This window comes from Lepidochelys kempii, chromosome 10 (genome assembly GCF_965140285.1).
Source record: "Lepidochelys kempii isolate rLepKem1 chromosome 10, rLepKem1.hap1, whole genome shotgun sequence".
NCBI lineage: Eukaryota > Metazoa > Chordata > Testudines > Cheloniidae > Lepidochelys > Lepidochelys kempii.
The window spans coordinates 7020735-7040776 of record NC_136389.1 but is presented as its reverse complement, the minus strand read 5'-3'; the positions used below and the strand labels follow the sequence as shown (position 1 = coordinate 7040776).

At 51.3% G+C, this 20042-nt stretch overlaps 1 protein-coding gene across 2 annotated transcripts in view; it reads right to left on the bottom strand.

The window, feature by feature from the left end:
* Positions 1 to 710: 710 nt before the first annotated feature.
* The window catches only part of GRAP (GRB2 related adaptor protein), a 36389-nt gene continuing 17057 nt past the window's right edge, over positions 711 to 20042 (bottom strand). The window contains exons 3-4 of one of the 2 annotated variants that reach the window (XM_073361790.2): positions 8321 to 8489; positions 711 to 3994 (exon numbers count right to left, since the gene is read on the bottom strand). In XM_073361790.2, the coding sequence (XP_073217891.1) occupies positions 3809 to 3994; positions 8321 to 8489 (355 nt within the window). In that variant the 3' untranslated portion in view covers positions 711 to 3808. The remainder of the gene's footprint in view (positions 3995 to 8320; positions 8490 to 20042) is intronic. The other variant, XM_073361789.2, reaches the window with a different exon arrangement.

The window sequence follows — 20042 nt, the reverse complement described above, 5'->3', positions numbered from 1 at the left end:
GTCCCAAAGTTTTTCGTGGGCCAGAAGGTTGGAGTACCAGGGTTGGCACAACAGGTCCCTCCGGCCTCTTTCCCCCCCATAGATGTGAGATAAAGCTTGCCATAGCTCCTCGGTGAAATGTGTCGGATGCTCTCCCCAGTTCCCTCTGGCAAGGGGAGGTGGTGCTCGGGAGGGGCCCAGGCATTGAATAGCTGGGGGGTGTTTCAGCTCGGGGGAGAGGAGAGATTTGTGGAAGATCAAGGGCTGGAAAAGCAGGGGGGCTGCAGGTCAGGGCTGAGGTGCATTGGCAGAGCTGCATGGGAGCAGCGTGCATACCGGGGTGCCGTCAGAAGCTGAAGTTGGCTTTTCCAGACTTGTCCATTTTTGGTTTCTCCATTGAATATTGTTTGAGATCTAAGCCACTGACTCTAAAGAAGCTTATGGCAAAGACATTGCATGGTGCAGTAGCTTTGGACAAAACTGTCCTGCAGTTCTCTTATGCATACAGTAGACTGTTATGTCAGCCCTGGAGCATCTGTCTAGCCTGTATTTCTAGCTCCAGACGGCCTTCCTAAAATTGGAAATGGAAACCAGTCTCAGGTGTGTACCCCTCTTCTGTGTGTACCCCCCTGCCTTGTGTTTTCTCAGAATAACTTTTTATTTACTCTGAATTAAAATGCAGTTTGCAGCTAGAAGTTATATCTGCATGACCATCCGCAGTGCCTGGGGCATCCCTTGGCTATGCCGTCTGCTTGGTTGCTTGCAAACGATCACTGAATTATTGAAGTGTGTCGCTCTAGCACTGAAATCTGGGTGGGTTTCACATCAGTCCTGGAAGTACCGCCTTTCTGGAGGCTGTACTTCTGGGGAGTGACGCAATATTAGCCAATACGCTCTGGCCTAATGGGATGATGTCATCATAGAAGTAGCAGGTGTGTGTGTGCATACACAATTTCCCTGGATATGACACAGGCTAACAGAAGATGGTGATATCTGAATCATGGTGATATTGAACCGTGGTACATTGGTGAGATTTGTTTCCCTTGCCAACCACGTCACATTAACCTGGTCTCATTGTCTCTGGAGAGAGAGATCTGCTTTACTTTCTTTAATGACCTCAGGAAACAAGCTATAGATAAAAAATCAAGCTGATTGAATAGTAGTTTGGAAATAGAAGCTAAAAAGAGGCTTCTCCTTCCCCCTGAAGGTGTAGTCAAAACGTGACACCCTAATGCACCCCCGATATTAACAAGGAGCCCACTGCGTGTTCTGGGTTCAGACTGGTCTCGTGGAATTTACAACCTAGCCAGGTTTGGAGCCAGTTGGAGGGGAGCGGGAAGGTAGATGACATTTCACACGGTAGCACATGATGCTGTGTCGGGGGTTCTGTGGCTCAGTAGCTCGGTGCCGTCACGATGTCCATGCAGCTGATAAGCCGAGGCAGCCCACAGGTTTGGCTCAGATGTGGACCACAGTGGTCGTTCTTCGTTGCTAAGGAGGCCTGCCTCAAGCCTTCTTCAGCCAACTCAGGACAAGGCAAACATTAGTTCAGTAGCCTTTAACTTAGGTGCCCGTGAATAAAGTAGCCTTATAGTCCCAGGCTACCCTCTGGTTTTCAGTCGATCAGCAACGCACAAAGTCTGAGTGAAAGACCAAGGCACTAGTGCCAGTTTACAGCCTGAGTTCGGACGAACAGAAAATTGCCAAACGGACATGGACCGGCAGCCTATTTTGTCTGGTGCCGCCTGCTGCCAGTATTGACCAAAGCCTGATGCCGCAGAAGATGATCCCCCATAATGCACCTGACTGTTCCATGGGGTAAAACTTCTGCCCATGGGGTAAAATTTCTCTGGTGCTCTGAAACACTTGGACTTATGGTGCCCTTTGGAAGCTCTGAACCTAGCTATGAAACATTTTGCTTATTCACAGAAGTGGCTAATCCTCTTTTGAAGCCAGTTAAACCATTTGCCTGAATGACATCCTGCAGCAGTGAGTTCCATAGATTCATTACATGTTTCTTCGGAAAGCATTTCCAGGTTGACCCCTTATCTTTCTTCAGCTCAGTTTGCTGGCCACTCTTGTGGCCACTTTTTCCCTGAGGCTCAGGTAAGTATAGAAGTAGCACGTGTTAGACTCCTCAACTATAAGAGGCATTTGTAAGGTGCTATATGCTTTGTTCAGGCCACAGCCTTAAGTTTAGACCATTAATAGCATCTCGCTGAGCTCGCAGCTTGTAGCAAGCCCTGAAGCCCTTGTGGTGAGTTGGAGGAGAACAAAAAGGGCATCTTATGCCTCTGACCCCCCTTCTCTAACAGGTTTCACCAGTCTTTGCTTTTTAAATACACCATTTCTTCTCAGGGAGGCAGCCTGCAAGGGCATGGAGTTTTAATCTCTTCCTTCCCACTTGGCAAGATTCCCAAGTGTGACGCTGGCTTCTAAAAGTGGCCAAAACAACCTCCCCTCCCCCTCGCCCAACACACAATCCGCATGCAGTTTCTAATCATTGGGTCAAATCCTCAGCTGGCGTGAGGATGTAACTCCACTGACTTCAGCTGCATCACACCTGCTTTGGCAAGGTGGGATCTGGCCCAGAATTGTGCCATCCGTTGATAATGGGATGACACCAGCCCTGGGTGGGACAGAGCTACATTTGCATAAACAATGAATTCAATCACTCCACCCCGGGTGAGCGATGGAACACAGCTGGCAGCGTGTCAGAGTCGGCTCGTAACCAGGTGCCGTAAAAACCGTAGGGCCTTTTTGGTTGTTTTGTGAAGCCCTATTAAAGGTGCCAGGAATGCGCGGTCCCCTCCCACAGCCTCCTCGTTAATCACTGTGGATTGCACTCGCGCTGTTTGCTCAGGATCACTTCAGTGCAGAGAGCATCCAAGCAGGTCCTCGTGGCTCCAGGCTGAGAAAGATGGGAGAGATGCCCAAGCTCAAAGATATGTCTCCTGAAACGGCAGCTGGGGGCAACCTCTGTAAACCCCCCTGCAGTTTCAGGATGCAGGGAGAATGCCCAGGGACCCGCCAGGGGGACGGGACAGCTGCATCGAGGGCCCTGGTGTTCTAGAATGGAGAGGAGGTTTGGGCAAGGGGCAGGTTTGGGGCAAGTTGGGCATGGTGGCACCATGCCTACCTTTGCCCACCTACAGAAGTCAGTGTGCTCGGTTGGTCACGTCTGTATGAGAAACCCCCACTGGAAAGCCCCTGGCCCTGTGCCTGCCTGTCTGAGATCTGGGGAGGGAAAAGGGCTGATTCTAGAAGGAGGCAGGCAGTCAAAGGAACGCGCATTGGAAATACTTGGTGGAAGGGTTAATCTTAATCCTCTTGGCTCGACAGCTGCCTGACCCGGCTGCTCACAAGCCCAGGAGCTGGGAAAAGCCAAGCCCCACACGCCTTGCCCTCAGAGAGCAGGCTCAGTCAGTGGGATTATGATGGTTTATTGTGTGCTTGGCACTTAGCAGGAAGGTGTGAGGACAAAGGTCCCTGCCCCAAAGGGCTTGCAGTGGCGCTAGACGGAGGACGAAGAAGAAGGGATACACCACCAGTTGCCTCCTCTTCTGTCGCACTGAACACCCCGTGCGTAAGTGCCTAATGCAGGCTGCTTCTGCGGCGCACGGGGCTTCACCGGAGCACACAGTTCCCAGAGGTCTCAGGTCCGTCCAGTGCAGCATCCCCCAGTAGGGCTTTAAGCCTGGGAAAGGTCCTTGGTGCTCTGGTGACTTGTCCCCTAAAAGCTCTATGGCGTCAGGGCAAGGGGATTGCAGTTTATTTTGTAAGGGGCAGCCAGGGGGCGCCGGCGTCCCGGCAGCCACTGGCTAGCAGGTCACATGTGAACATGGTGCACATAGTTCCGTGGAAACAGGCCGATGCGCCCACAGATCTTCCCTCTCCACCAGTTGGGGTCGGGGCAGTCTAGGACCTCGATGATGTCCCCTCGGTAGAAGGCCAGCTGGGACGGATCTTGGGAGGAGAAGTCAAACTGAGCCTGGACGAACTTCGGCTTCTTCACCTGCAGTGAAACCGAGCGAGAGAGGAGTCAGGAGGGAAAGCCAGAAGAGGCATCAAAGCTACACAGGCAAATGCTGCTTCCCCCCTCTGCCCTCAGCTGCAGGGAATTACGGGCAGGTACTGTAACTAGTGCGGGGAGGGAATGCTGTCCGCCCACATGGGACACTGGGAGCCTCCCGGCAACGAATGGGCAGGGATGGAGGCGAGTGTCTGAAAGCGTTCGCTAAAGGGACCGTGCCCTGGCTGATGAGCCCAAACACGGACCTGTCCACGACCCACCATCACCTCTTTCCCCCGACTGACAACGTGGGGTCCTAGCCTCCACTGGGGTAAATCCACAGAACCCTTCCGAAGCCAAAGATTCAGGCTGATTTACTGAGAATCTGCTCCCTTCTCTTCACAGCGTGTCCTTAGGGAAAAGGGCCTCCGGAGATCCAGGATTGGGCCGCAAAGTCTGCGTCCTGAGCCGAACGTTCCCAGCCATTCAGATCTGCTCGCTCTGGCTCTAGATCCCTGCAACATTAGCTGCCCACTTACAATCCATCGACTTTCATCACATTTCCTTATGGGCCCGGGGCCTTGCTTTATCTGAGCAGCGTCCTAGAGGCCCTTGCGGGCCATCTGCCCCTTCAGAGGCAAAACAAGTCATGCCCCCCGGAAGCAGAGCTGCCTGTGCCCAATAAAAGTGAACCGAGGGCCAGCGCTCCTCTGCAGATTGCTGTTCTGGTTGGTGGTGGACTGAGTACACTGCCGGTTCCCACCCCAGCCCTGAGTGGCACGCTGTGCATTAGCCGTCAGCTAGCACTGTTACTGCTAGCCCAGGGATAGACCGAATCCAGCCCCTTTTCAGCCTTCCTCTCCTGTTTGCTTTGTTTTCCGCAGGCCTTCCATTTCTCCGCCATCAGCACGTTTAAGGACAGCTCTGCATGTCTCGGGCTGCACTGCGCTCCTGCGATTGGCTTCCCAACAGAAGCTGCAGGCCCAGAGCCAGGCTTTGCAGCTGAGTGGCAGGAGAGAGACTGGCAGAACACCCAGGACTCTGCAAACCTGGCAGCATGCAAAACTGTCTCACCTAGAGCTTGCGGAGGAGAGAGAGGCAGGAACCCCTCCCCCAGCAATGGGTTCAGCCTGAGCAAGGCCAGGATCCACCAAACACTTGAGACGCCCCTAGGCTCAGCCTTCTGCTGAGCTCCTCACTCCACAAACCTCTTTCCTTCGCTACTGTTTGGCTCCTTTACATTTACACTGCATTGTAAACCCAGGTCTGTGGGCTCCAGGCTTGTGGCTGCCGTGTTTCCTAGCCCATGCTTGAGCAGCCACATTGCGCTATAAACCTGGGGTTACAATTGCTGGAGCTGGTCTCACTGCCATGCTAATGCAGTCATTCTGCACTGCACAGACCTTCTGACTTGTGTCTGGGGCTTGAGCTGCGTCTACACTGCAAAACAACAGGACTTGACCCAACTCACAGTGGGACTCAGGCTCTGTCCCACCCCCACAGCATGGTCCTAGCACCCAGGTCCTGAGTGCTTGCTGATTCGAGTCAGACTGATTTGTGTGTGGACAGAAGGTGTGGGCTTGGGCTCAAACCTGAGCCCAGGCTTAGGGTGCAGTGTAGACATACTTCTCTCCTCCGGCAGGGGAGTCAGAGCAGCTAGCCTAAGCCCTTGCCAAAGGTAACCAGCAGCTGGGCCACCACTGCAGCGTGTGGGTCTCCCTGACCTTCATATGAGCAATGAGTTGGTCTGTTTACAGGAAGTGAAAGTTTCATGGCTCTTCCAGCACTCACATGGTATTGGGATTGTTTGTGGAAAGTGCCAGGCTGGTGAAAGCTGTGCGAATATGTCCTAATCTCGTGCAGGGCAAACAGCTTGTGAGTTCCCGTGTGGATTGGTGTGCGTGTGACTGCAATCCAGATCTGCCAGGACAGTTCTTAGGGCAAGTCACTATTGCAACCTAGGCTCTTTGCATTAATTAATCTGCCGGCACAGCAGGAGCTCCTTTCCGTGTGTGTGTGTGTGTGTGTGTGTGTGTGTGTGTTTCTAGCTGCAGACTTCCAGTGCTGCCAATCACCAGCAATGCCAGCCATCAAAGGGCTAGGAGGAGTCTACAGTCTCTGCAGGAAATCCTGCTACCATGGAAATACCTGCACGATGGGTGTTTCTGAGGAGCAGTGCCGAGGGAAACGGACACGGTGCTGCTGGGCGATGAGAGAGGAAGCACGCTGTAGTGGTTAAAGCATAGGGGCCAGGAGACTGGGTTCTGCTCTTGGCCCTGCTGCAGAACTGCTCAGTGCAAGTCACTTCCCCTTGCTGTGCCTCAGTTTCCCCACCAATGAAATGGGGATAATGACCCTTCCCTTCCCCCTTTAGGTGGTGCTGAGGCTGAAGTCATTACTCCTTGGGAGCTTTGTGTGGACAACACTAGAAAAGGGCAAAGTACTAACTGCTAGTGATAATGGCTGACATATTCAAAGCAACCTAAAGGGGTTAGATGCCTAAATCCCATTGACATGAATGGGAATTGGGTGTCCGGACCCTGTAGGCAGCAGCAGCTGGGTGGAAGTGTAACTGGCCATTTGTGTGAATGGCTGCCAGGATTCATGGCACTGACCTCTGCTGAACTATCAAGCCCCTATTGTCTGCCAGTCTCTGGTTCACATGCCAGTCTGTGGTTTTCCTAGCAGGCATGCGGTTTGCAGTTCTCCCTCGGATGACTCTCTAGAGAACGCATGTGAATACCTTGTGTGGAAACACTGACACATGCTAGCCACTGTCGAGTGATCTAACTCGAGTTAAGTACATTTGAGTGACTATAGTATAGACATAAGAATGGCCACACTGGGTCAGACCAATGGTCCATCTAGCCCAGTGTCCTATTTGCCGACAGTGGTTGGTGCCAGATGCTTCAGAGGGAATGAACAGAACAGGGCAATTATCGAGTGATCCATCTCCTGTCGCCCTTACCCAGTTTCTGGCAGTCAGAGGCTATGGGACGCTCAGAGCTTGGGTTTGCACCCCTGAGCATCTTGGCTAACAGCCACTGGTGGACCTATCCTCCTTGAACATACCTAATTCTTTTTTGAACCCAGTTACACTTTTGGCCTTCACAGCACCTCCTGGAAACGAGTTCCACAGGGTGACTGTGCGTTATGTGAAGAAATACTTCCTTTTGTTTGTTTTAAACCTGCTGCCTATTCATTTCATTGAGGAAATTCTAGTTCTTGTGTTATGTGAAGGGATAAATAACACTCCCTTATTCACTTTCTCCCTGATTTTATCGATCTCTATCATATCCCGGCTTAGTCGTCTCTTTTCCAAGCTGAAAAGTCCCCGTCTTATTCATCTCTCCTCATATGGAAGCTGTTCCATACCCCTAATAATTTTTGTTGCCCTTCTCTGTACTTTTTCCAATTCTAATGTATCATTTTTGAGCTGGGGTGACCAGATCTGCACGCAGTATTCAAGGTGGGGGCGTACCAGGGATTTATATGGTAGCATTATGATATTGTCTGTTTTATTTTCTATCCCTTTCCTAAGGGTTCCTAACACCGTTCGCTTTTTTGAGTGCCACCGCACTTTGAGCAGATGTTTTCAGAGAACTCTCCACCATGACCTCCTGGAGTGGTAACAGCTAACTTAGATCCCCTCCTTGTGTATGGATAGTTGGGATTATGTTTCCCTATGTGCATTACTTCTGCATTTATCAAGGTTGAATTTCATCTGCCACTGTTGCCCACTCACCCAGTTTGGTGCGATCCCTTTGTAACTCTTCACAGTCAGCTTTGGGCTTCATTATCTTGAATCATTTTGTATTGTGTGTAAGCTTTGCCACCTCACTGTTTACCCCCTTTTCCAGATCATTTATGAATACGTTGACCAGCACTGGTCCCAGATAGATCCTTGGGGGAAGCCCACTGTTTACCTCTCTTCACTGTGAAAACTGACCATTTATTCCTACTTTTGGTTTCCTGTTTTTTAACCAGTTACTGATCCATGAGAGGATCTCCCCTTTTATCCCATGGCTCCTTACTCTGCATAAGAGCCTATGGTGCGGGACCTTGTCAAAGGCTTGCGGACAGTCCAAGTACACTGTGTCCACTGGATTGCCCTTGTCCACATGCTGGTTGACCCCCTCAAAGAATTCTAACAGCCTGTGGCTGTCCTCTCTGTGTCCATTATACCACGTGTATTGTGAAGTGGCTGCACTGGGGCCTTGCCTTGTGATTTGGCTGGTGAGCAGTGGACATGCTGGGCTGGGCACTGCCCTCTCCTTCTTTCGCAACCCTCCTGGAGTGACCTGTGTGGACAGCCGAACAGCCCTGTACCTCATGGTTCTGGTTGTCGTCTCTCAGGAAGATCTGTTGCTTTTTGGCGATGGTTGTGGTTCTGTAGAAATCCACCAACTCATTCAAGGAGTTGAACTTTTCTTCCCAGAGGAAATATTTGCCATTCCTCTCTCGGAGTACCTTGAAATGCTGGACATGCTCCCCGTAGCTGTGGACACATTCAGAGAAGAAGGCTGTTATTCTGAAAGGTGGGTTTTAAAGCAGGGGTGTCACAACTCCCCTCCTCTCCTCCCAGAACCAGCCTGTAGAGAGATTTATCCAGCCCCTCCGACAGGATCTGATTCTATAGCATCTGAGCTTTTGTTTCTGGCCTGTGTGTTGCAAAAGCCAACCCCCTGGTTCCTGAACACATGGCTCTGCAAGCTAGTCCCTAAGGCCTCAATCCCCCGTGCGGACCCCTGCTCAACTTTACACCCACGATGGGACCAGTCGCACACATGACACTGGGCGTGTGCCCAAGTGTCTGCAGAACGAGGCCCAAGTGTGCAAGCTGATTTACGAACCTGATGGAGAGGAACTGTGGGTTCCAAAACACGGGCTACACATCACCCGCTTGGCGTCCTGCCTGCATTTGACTCTTCCCATCACTTGCACAATGCTAATAACTAATAACCTGCCCTTCACCAGCCCTTTTCATCTGAGGCGTGCCGGGTGCTTTGCACCTGTTAATTAATTACTTAAGCCTTGCAACACCCCGAGGAGTAGAGGAGTATTTTTCTAGCTATTTAATGGATAAGAAAACTGAGGCAGAATGAACATAAGTGGCTTGCCCACGGCTTCTCAGTGAGTCAGTAGCAGAGAAGGCAATACAGCCCAGATGTGGTGCCCAGCTGCCTCTGCTGACCATTCCTTCCATTGCAATCTGCTCTGTTAGCATGAACCAATATCTCCCCTTGCAAACAGAGGAATGGTCAGTATCTACTTCACAGAGGTGCAGACAAGGCCATATTCCTTGTGAACTACAGGACAACAGGTTTGTTTCCCACGCACCCTGGTAGTGGTAAAGCAGAGTGCGGCTAAAGATAACACATCAGGGTAGGTGTGTTACAAACACATGGATGGTGTTGCTGATAGATAAAAGGGTTGCATCGGCACTTTTATCCCACCCAGCTCATAATTATTCCTGATGCTTAATTGCTATTGATTGACATTGCAGGCCAATGACGGCTGTGTGAGGTGCTGGGCATGGCAATCTCAGCAAATATTCACTTCCCACTGTCGGCTAGAACTGCCCAGTGAGATTAAACATGTCTGTGGATAAAAGGAGGGGTGTATTCGAAAGTGGCAACATACAGCTTGATTTGCCTGAGTTAGGACAAACTTGTTTTTGTTTCAACACGAGCCCAGTGTCTGCTCAGGGCTGTGTGTGCTGATGCAGCTAAGGGGGAATGGAAAACACAGGATAATGCGGTGTTGGCTTTATTATGCTGTGAAGAGACACTTGCATTAATACTACGGATGGGCTGATAGATGTTGTTAGCAATAAGTGATCAGAACTGGGCTTTACCTGTCTGTCTACTCTCTGCTCTCCATTAAGGCAGAGTTAATGTTGATCATCAGTGTCTCAGAAGGCCAAGTGGATCTATGCTTAAACCTCTAAAAGCCAGGGAGTAAACAGTTAAGGTACATACCTAGTATAAACCCAGAGTAACTCCACTTAAGTCAATGTAAACCAGTGTAACTGAGATCAACCTGGGCTCCGGGTCGCTCAGGTGTGCAGGAGAAAAAAACCATAAAGGGTTTTATAAATCCAAGCTGACGCCTTGCACTGCCCCAGGACATGAACGGTGCAGTTGATGGAGTGCAGGTGTAATATGCTCCCCTGGGTGGTAGGGTGACCATATTCCCAAAGAGAATTGTCTCATTGTGTCCTAGGGCTCCCACCTCTGCCTGTGTCCATCTGTTGTCTCAGACTTAAACTGGAGGCTCTTGGGTCAGGGACTGCCTTTTTGTACTCTTTGTACAGAACCTAGCACAATGAGGGCCTAGCCCACGACTAGCGCTCCTCGGAGCAGCCAGTTGCACTGAAGAATTGGAGGGGAAGAAAGGAACGCACCTTCCCAGAAACTATATACAGACTCGGCAGCTGAAAGTCAGAAAAGAACAGCCCTGTTACTCTGCAGGATCTGTGCTGCGGATCAGAACCCTGCCCTGGTGTCTAAAGCCCATAAAACAGAATAGCCACCTGCATGCCATGGGCAACACAATGTCTTTTTATGAAATGACTTTCCGTGCCGGGAGGCTGACGTTCCCGGGCAGCTGGGATCACATCTCCCTTTTACAGCCCTGCTGAACAGGGAAACTTTCGGCACAGGGGCGTGGAGCTGAGCGTGCCTGGCCCTGCTTACCTTTCCCGTAATGACGGCAGGGCCCAGAGACACAGTCAGAGAGTGGCCTGGACGTGCCGTGGGGTGGTTGGGTGCTAACTGCCCTTTGTGACTGTAAAAATCTCCCCCCTGGATTCTCAGTTACTCCATGAGGCAGGACCAGAGGGCAGGGGGTTAAGAGGGCTTTAAGCTGCCTTTACGCTGCTGGTACCATGGGGTGGGTCGGGGCCCTGTGGTAGGTTAGATTGGCTTTGGGGTGGCTCTAACTTGTGCTTGGCTTCCCATGGACCCTAGGAAGCAGAAAATAGCCATCATGCAATTTGTATCCGCCGTGGTGCCCCTCGCCTGCCTCCTAAGCTGATGGCCCTGTTGTGGCCCTGTGACTGTTGGGCACCATCGCGGCGGGGGGCTTGGGCAGGGGGCTGTAAAGGGGCTTTAGTGGAACTGAGCCTCAGCCCTTCTCAGGGTTAGCATGCCAGATACATGCGGGCGCTAGGGGTCATGGGGCAGGGGAGGAGGGATGATAAACCCAGGGCCTCAAACGCTCAGGGACACAGGTGCTGTGTGCTCAGAACTCCTATGGGCTCCTGCTACGCCTGTGGGTGTCCAGCACCCCTGAAAATCCAGCTCCAAATCCTTTATCCCTTGATTGCTAGTGCTGCAGTGGGACAAAGCAAAGCCCCGGCTCGGGACATCTGGATCCGGAGCCAAATGCGTCTCTAATCTTAAGGCTGGCTGTGAAATCCCTCCCTCTTGTTTGTCCTGGCTTTGTTTCAGGGGGATATAAAATCTTCCCCCAGACTTCCTCAGCATTGTCCCCAGGGATCAGGGCAGGCTGAACCCTGGAATAACAAGGCTGGTGACTGAGCGGTGACAATTAGAACAGGGAGTGGCTCTTCGGGGCAGAGAGGCTAGCGGGTCTGGGCATGCTGTGGGAAATGCTGGAGGCCAGTTGTAAGGAAGGGGCAGCAAAGAGTTAACAGCTGTCTGAGCCCAGAGTTGCTGCAGATATTCAGCACAACAGGGGAGTGGCATGAGCAGGGTCAGTATAAATAGGAAACCTTGGGGAGGGTGGAGTTGGCTGCGGAAGGGCTAGTGTGACATGTTGTGTTGTTGAGGTTACAATACTGTGAGCGAAGGAAATGTTAAAACCCAGAGACGCATATGGCAAAATCCTTCCTTAGGGAGAGCAAGAGGTATGTCAAAGCTACTTTAAATGCAATGCAGGGCAAAGGAATGGTAACAAAGCCATGTTCTGTGCAGACACAATTACTCAATATATCAGGTGCACACACGCTCAGAGCTGGGTCTAGAGCCGTGGGTCTCAAGCAGGAGTTCGGGACCCCCTTGGGGGGGCTGCAAGCAGGTGTGGGGGGTCCGCTAAGCAGGGCCAGCATTAGACTCGCTGGGGCCCAGGACAGAACGCCGAAGCTCCACTGCATGGAGCTGGAGCCCGGGGCTCCAGGCCCCACCCCCTGGGGCTGAAGCCGAAGCCTGAGCAATGTAGCTTCGCGGGGCCCCCAAGCAATTGCCCAGCTTGCTGCCCCCTAACGCCGGCCCTTGCTGCTGGCCTGTAATTGCCAGGATCGCCTCTGGAGCCTTTTTTTTTTTTAAAAAAACTCAGCATCACATTAGCTATTTGCCTGTCATCTGGTTCAGAGGCTGATTTAAGCAATAGGCGACATACCACAGTTAATAGTTGGGCAATTTCACATTTGAGTTCCTGCAGAACGCTTGGGGGAATACCATCTGGGCCTGGTGACTTTTTACAGTTTAATTTATCTATTTATCCCAAAATCTCCTGTATTGACACCTTAATTCGGGACAGTTCCTCCATTTTGTCACCTACAAAGAATGGCTCAGGCGTGGGAATCTCCCTCACATCCTCTGCAGTGAAGACTGAGGCAAATAATTCGTTTAGCTTCTCCACAATGACCGTGTCGTCTTTGAGCGCTCCTTTAGCTCCTCGACTGCCCAGTGGCCATGACGCAACTCCTGCCCATTCGCCACCTACACTCTGTCACTTCTATCCTCTGCTCTTGAGATTAGGGGATGGACACGTAGAGGGTTTAAGACGTCTGTTCGGGATGGAGGGCTATACCTAGTGCTTCTCTCCAATCCCTGTGTACCGCCTGGAGTGCAACAACCATGCCTGCTGCATACAGGGCTGCAAACATGAAGGATGGGCTTTTCCAAAGCACTTTGTGTTGGCCTAACCCTGCTCTTAGTGAAGACAATGGGAGTTTTACCCTTGACTTCCATGGGTTCAGAGTTGGGCTAATGCTGACAGCTGTCAAAAATCCCAGGGACGGTGCCAGCCAGGCTGGAGTTTGCTGATGCAATCAGAGTTGTTCTGGGCAGATCTCTCTGTGATGCTGAGAGGTGTTGTAGACTGTCTAGTCATCTTCTATCCGGCAGTGGAAAACATATGTGAACTGATCAGATAACAGCCTCTGTGGGCCAGGTGTGAGGTCTACGCTCCCTTACTAGCTAGCAGGCACCATTTCCCTTGATCATCACACTTTTTTTAAAAAATGGGGGTGGATGGTCACGAGAGAACAAAACATCAGAGTACTTCCTAGCAGCGGCTCCACCAGATGGCCGCCCAGCGGATAAATACCCCTAAAGAAGGGGTACCCCAAAAGAAGCAGGCTGGGACAACGGCATGATCCAAAGCGTTTGGGAAGCATTGCAAGTATCAATCCAAGCAGCTGCACACAGCTGCCTTGTGGAACAGGACATACTTGATATCCTGGCGCGGTTTGACAGTGTCATTCAGGGGGCATGCAGCTCTCTATAGGGAAATAAAATGACAGTATCCCTGCTCCAAGAAGCGAATCATCTAAATCAGACACAGCACAGCCAAGGCAGAGACTAAACAAAGGAGGGTGTGTGTGTGGATCTGGGAAGGGTGGGGGAGTTCATGCAATAAGCATATTATATTGTAATGCCTGCAACCCAGGTGAGTTCCTGTTCTGTTTTCAGCTCCCATAGTAATATAATTAATTGTTAGGTGCTGACAATGTGCGTGACACAAACCAGACAGCCCCAGCCCCAAAGATCTTGCAGTCTATGTCCACAAGTCTCCAGGGAGACAGGATGCCCTGGGGAAGCCAGGACTATGGTTTGTTTATTATTAATATCATTGCTGTGAGTGAATGGAGGGCAGGCTGGAATGGAGAACATGTTCCCAGCGGAGCGGATCAGAGAGGGGCCAGATGCAGAGGAAGTTGTGGGGGAGCTGGAGGAAATGGGGAATTGATGTTGGTGAATAAAAGAAATGTGTGTGGGGGAGTGATGTAATAAGAGATTGTGTTGGGAGATGTAGGGTGAAGCTTCACCTGATTTAAATTGGGTGGCTCCATTGAAGACCACCTACATTGAGCTACACCAGCTGAGGAACTGGTCCATAAGATGCAAGGGGCGAGTACACTGCTGTGAGGACTGAATCTTGAGGTTCCTCGTGAGTGCAGGGATCTGCCTGCATGACTCAGATTGCAAGGTAGAGACCAACTTTTGAACTTGCCAACCCCACACTAGCACAGTTAGAAACCTCAAACTTGTCTTGTTCTGTAGCTCTCTCGAGATCTAAACATCAGGCCAATTTTGAAGTAAATCAATTTGGATTGAATTGAAGTAAATCAAGTGGTCAGAATTTAAAGTTTAAATTTGATATGTTCACATCCCAAGTGCTTTACCTCATGAACATTGGCAAACGCAACATTAATGAAGACAGAAATCTTAAACTTCTCTGGGTTTTCACTGATAAAACAACGCCTCGGGCATTTTTTCACATTACATTAAAAAAAAAAACAGAAAAAACCCTGAATTTTTTTTTCTATAATGAATTTTCCCTTTTTGTTTTCTTATTAATGTTTTTGCGGGTGTCTGCTCGGAGTTGATTACTGGAAAGTTAAACAGGGAGGGGGAGTTGTATAATGCAGTATTACAGCTAATAGCTTTGTGTGTGCTAATTAAGAAATAATTGAAAAGGAGAATAGTGATTAAAAAGCAGACCAAACTCTTGCAACATAACTGAAGCTGCTAGGCCTTTACCTCTTGCCGAGTCCTAACTGTGTGTGAACAATGAAGGGCTCGCAGCGCTGGCCAGGCTCTGGGCTCGGTGAGGCCCTGGGTGGCACACTGCTCCATGCCAGGCTGCAATGGCATACAGATCCCTCCCCGCAGTTGCTCACTTTCCACTGGGCTTCGGGGCAGAGAGAGCAAACCAGCTCCGTTGTCCCCGGGCAGTGTGTCTCTTTAGGGAGAGGAGGAGCAGAGTTGGTGACAGATGTGGGGGTGGGTCTAATCCTCTCCCCGCTCCAATTATACCCCCACGGTGCTACTGACACCTTCTGCCCCAGCACCTGATGGGTGGCTGGTCCCCTCCGCCGGGAGGCTGGAACATGCAGTGGCCTCTCGGGGTGTTCTCTGGAATATCGGTTTGACTTCTTCTTGCCTTCCCTCCAGGCCATCTTCTCTGGGTAGGGAGCTGGTGAGGGTCAGAAGGGGGATCCTGGCAAAGAGCCAGCGGCAGGCAGCAAGGGATTCCCCGCCGGAGAGGTGCACGTATTGTAGCACCGGGTGCTTTTGGTGCACAGAATGCAGGACCTGACACTGCAAGTCACCCCATGGATTTCCAGGGGAGCTAGTCAACCTGCGGGAGGGTGGCCCAACCAGGCCCCATGGATTTCCAGCCTGATTCTCATCTCATGTCAATTTTACACTGGTGCCCCTCCATTGACTTGGATGGAGTTATTCCTGATTTACCCCAGAGGGAGAGGAGAGTCAGGTTCATTGACTGCCGACTATCTGGGATCCCAGCCATGGCATTTGGTTCACCATGGTTGTTTGCAGCCTGACAGAGTATCAGAGAAGATCAGGCTGGATTCTGAGAGAGGAGCTCTCTCTGCCCATGGCGGATGACAGACAAACCCTGACAGATGCTTCATGGACACCTGATGGCTTCTGCCTCCATGGAATTGGAGTCTGGGTGGGCGCAGGGAGGAGCAAGGTGAGTTGGTGGGAACACACCCCATGGTCTCAGGTATAAGGGCTGCTTATAGTAGGACCTTTGCTCAAATCATTTGTTAATTGGCGTCCCTGGGCAATTAGCCTGCTGGCTGGGTCTCCCTAATTTCTGGATAGATGGTCAATGGTGTGTTCTGTGCTCCTGGCTTTTGGGAAACGCATCGCTATTGGCCTAAAGCATTTGGAAGGCATTGAGATAAATGGTGCCGGGAGCTCGTAATGAATGCGCACTCATCACTATAATAACACAGTAGCAGTGCTGATGTAGGCTGTGGCTTTGGGTGAGCCATACCCAGAATGCACACAGAACTGATCTCAGTGTTTTGTGAGTTACCTGGCTGGCTTTCCACCACCGGCCGATCGAGAGGCCTCCTCTGTCACCTCCATGTCAGCCGCGCTCCCCCTAGATTTCAGGAGGGGGCATGCATGCATGTTCTGAGAAACCTTTGGGCCCATGAGTAAATTAGAAATGCCCCCAGGCCTGAGTGGTGAAGAATGAGGCAGTTTAGCCGGGGGCTGATCTGAGGAAACGAAGAACATGCTAGAAAGGCAGCGATTCCAACAAGCGGCCACACTGTTAAAAGAGAAAAAATCCTTGAGCCTTTTCTTCCTGGTCCTAATTTCCCCAAACACCTTTTTAGCAATTCCTAAAATTAAACCTTAAGCCCCGATCCTACAACTGGATTAGGATGGGCAGATCCCTGCCCCCAGAGCAGATTCCACTGGCTGTCGGTGTATCAGCTTGTCGGACCAGGGCCATCCTAGGTATGGCAGTTCCTTGGAAAGTCGGTTGCATCCCAGGGATGGAGGCTAGTTTGAATGAAGGCAGCTAGAATCCAGACTGAGAGACTCTTCAGAGGAACAGACGTGTGCTGAGAGTGCACAGGGGAAGCTCGGTTGATTATTGCAGGGATAATAGCAACGTGTCTGCTACATGAGAGTAGAATGCATTGAACTAATTAGTGAATTCTCTCCCACCGAGCAGCTTGCAGTGTGTTTCCTGCATGTTACAGCAGGAGAGATTAAACCAGCCGGACCGGCTGCCCAGTTAGCTAACCGGGTGCCTTTCCCGTGGCCAGGTTGATGGGACCTGTGCTCTAGTTTGTTTCTAGCAGCAGAGTTCAGTGGACTCCTTGGGGTGGAATTTTACACCTGATTACATTATTCAATACTAATCCTTAGTACTGTTGTAGCATTTGTCTGGAGATCTCAAGCTGCTGTACAAAGGAGGAGAAAGTATCATGCTCCCCATTTTACAGATGGGGAAACTGAGGCACGTAGAGGGAAGGGCTGTCAGTGCTCACGGCAAGCCCTGGAGTCCTTCGGCAATTAGTCCGCTGGCTGGGTCTCTGTCATTTCTGGGTAGACGGATAGTGGTGAATTCTGTGCTCCTTGTTTTTGGGAAACATCTCTGTTGGCCTAAAGCATTTGTAAGTGCTTTGGCGAAATAAAAATGGAAAAGCAAAACCAGCAGGGAAGTTGGTGCCAGGCTGTCTTTTTGTTCTGTGTTTGTAAAGCACTGAACGCAGTGGGGTCCTGATCTGTGACCGAGGCTCCAAGACTCTGCCATAAATAATGCAAATAAAAATAGGACCTTGGCTTATGAGACCAGCTGTAGGAATGGCTGGGTGCAGCTTTGTGGCCTGTGCTGTACAAGGGGTCGCTTTGGATGATCATGATGGTCCTTTCTGGCCTGGAAATCAAGAATCCACAAATACATCTTCTAGTCGGCGGTATAGGAGAATTCCCCTTGGTTGCAACGGGCTTCTGCTGTTACTTTCCCTGCCGCCCGTGCCTGCCACTGAGCATGAATGCTGGAGTAAATCATCCACCTTATCTCTCCGATCTTGAAAGCAAGAAGCAGAGCAGCTGCAGAATCAGGCATTCAGTTGGAGCTCTCTCCCCCCAAACCCCGCCTCAGGATGGGGGTTTGTTGATCCCTCACAGGGGCTCATTCAAGAACAGCCACATGATTCAAATACTTTCAGGCTGTTGAGCTGGCCTGAAATTTCCTGGCGAGCGGGGCAGCTGCATGGAACTGGCTCCTCTAGCTTGGAGGCATCCAGTGGCTGGCAGGCATGTGACCGAACAGCTAAATCAGCTCCTGGGATAGCAAAACAACAACCCCCACGGGAGAGAGTGGTTTGGAGCCAGCAGCTTACAAAGCTTTGCAAAGGCACCGCTGACGAGCTGCTTTGCCAAATGATTTACTTGGCCTGATTTTTCCACCCTGTGCTTTGGGCCTAGTTCCGAGGGCCCCCAGTGGGAAACGTGCGGAGGCAGGGGCAGGGCTGTGCTTTTGCAAAATCGGCGGCGGCGCGGCCTAGTGACCTGGAAGACCTGGCTTCAGTTCCTCGCTCTGCCACTCGCCTGCGCCGTGAGCTTGGGCAAGACTTGGCCGCACGCCGTGCCTCAGTTTCCCCCTCTGTTAAATGGTGATAACGAGACTTTGTGAGGTAGCTGGAGCTCGACTGATGAGCAGTGCTAGGTCAGAGCTAGGGTTTATTGATATTAAAGCAGCTCAACCTAAAATTCATGAGTGAAGTGTCCCCACGAAGGCAGCATAGCTTGTAGCGGAGGGCAGGCTGAGAAAATCTCTGTGTGCTCCTTATAATGGACATGGACAAGCCATTCCCCCAGAGTCCATCCCTGCGGTGGCTGAGCTGTCACAGGGTCCTGTCTGATCGCCATTGTTCAGAGACTCTTATTTTTAAGGCCAAAGATTCCACTGGGATTTCCGATCCCAGCAAAGGAGAGGCGTCCCCAACAGCTGTGAGCCAAAGTGAGCTTGCCGGGGGAACCGGAGCCAGCCAAACACTGTGGCAGCCGAGCAAAGAGCTGATTCACCCCACTGCAATGAGGCCGTGACGGGGATTCCACAAGCTCCTTTGCGTGCCTGGTCAATACGCCTCAGGCATGAATAAGGATGTAGGTAAGAGGGGGACCGCGGGTCAGTGGCAGGACACTTGGGCTGGGGGTCCCAGTTTTGCGTGATCTTGGGCAAGTCCCTTCCTAGCTGTTTCCCTTCCTGCCTGCTGTCTGCTTAGACAGTAAATCACATGGGCTGTGCTGTGTTTTATGCAGCCGGGAATCAAACAGTGGGGTTGGGGAGGAGGCGAAGAAGGGATGTTAACGAAGCACTTGGGGGCTAAACTCACTCTGGTCCCATCCCAGAGTCTTTCCACTGACTCCTCTGGGCTTTGGATCAGGCCCCTGGCGTGTGACCTGGGCTCTCCTCGGGGCTGAGGTTTGGGATCCTCACAAGCAGAGGATCTTTGCACATGCCTGCCAGAGAGATTCACCAGATTAAATCCTGCCCTGTCGGGGTGGGACTGAGTCTGCCTCAGCCAGACATCACTCCAGTTGTGTTTTACAAACAGGACCAACGTTCTGCTAAAAGGGGCTGTAATCAGCATGTGGGAGCCAGAACGTGCCCAGGAACTGGACCTAGACTGTGGAACTCACTGCCACAAGAGACGAGAACCGCCACTGCCCTCGCCACTGGCGATGGGGATGCCAAACTCATTTCTGACATTCCTCCCGCCAGGCACAACACAAGCAAACAAACAAAAACTCTGTCAACTAATCACACTCTTTCTCCTGCAGGCTGGGAAGGCCGAAAAAAAGAGGTTAGAATCATAGAAATTTGACCATCGATTGCTGTTGTTTCTCCATTGAAATATTTAGAGGGCACTTAGGGACTGTGGTGGTCGCCTCCAGATAAACAGATAGACAATGGGTATGTCTAGGGATGGACAGATCACTGAGGAGTTCATTCCCCTTCCATCCCATCTTACTGGTAAATGGATCCAAACATTTATACTCCTGTGAAACCGACGACCCGGAACAGATGGAGGAAGAGGGGGGGTTGGAGAAGGGGCAAGGGCACTTGCAAAGATCTGCTCTCTTGTGGTCCCCCGGTTGCACATGCAGCCCGGGCAGGTTTGCAGAGCTGGGCTGGCGCTGTAGGCAATGCCAGCTCCACAGCGCCTGGAAGCAATTGCTTTCATTACCAGCAAGAGCCTCCTTAAATGCTTAATTAAAGATCTGCGGCGGGAGACACTGCCTGGCTGGAAAGCACCCAGACCGGCCTGGTGAACACCCAAGCCAGGGTGAACGGTGAACTGAGAGCCAAGTGGTCCATGAAACAGGCAGGGGTGTGGGAGACTGGGCATTTAGCTGTGCCTTAGACTGGAAGGGGCAGAGACTCTGATTATGTGGTGTTTGTACAGCACCCAGCACACTGGGGCTCTGATCTGACTGGGGCTGTCGTTTTCAAGGCTGACGGGCCCAGCTTCATCCTCTGGAGATGTTTGCAGAGCCATTGCACGTCCGAGCCTGGA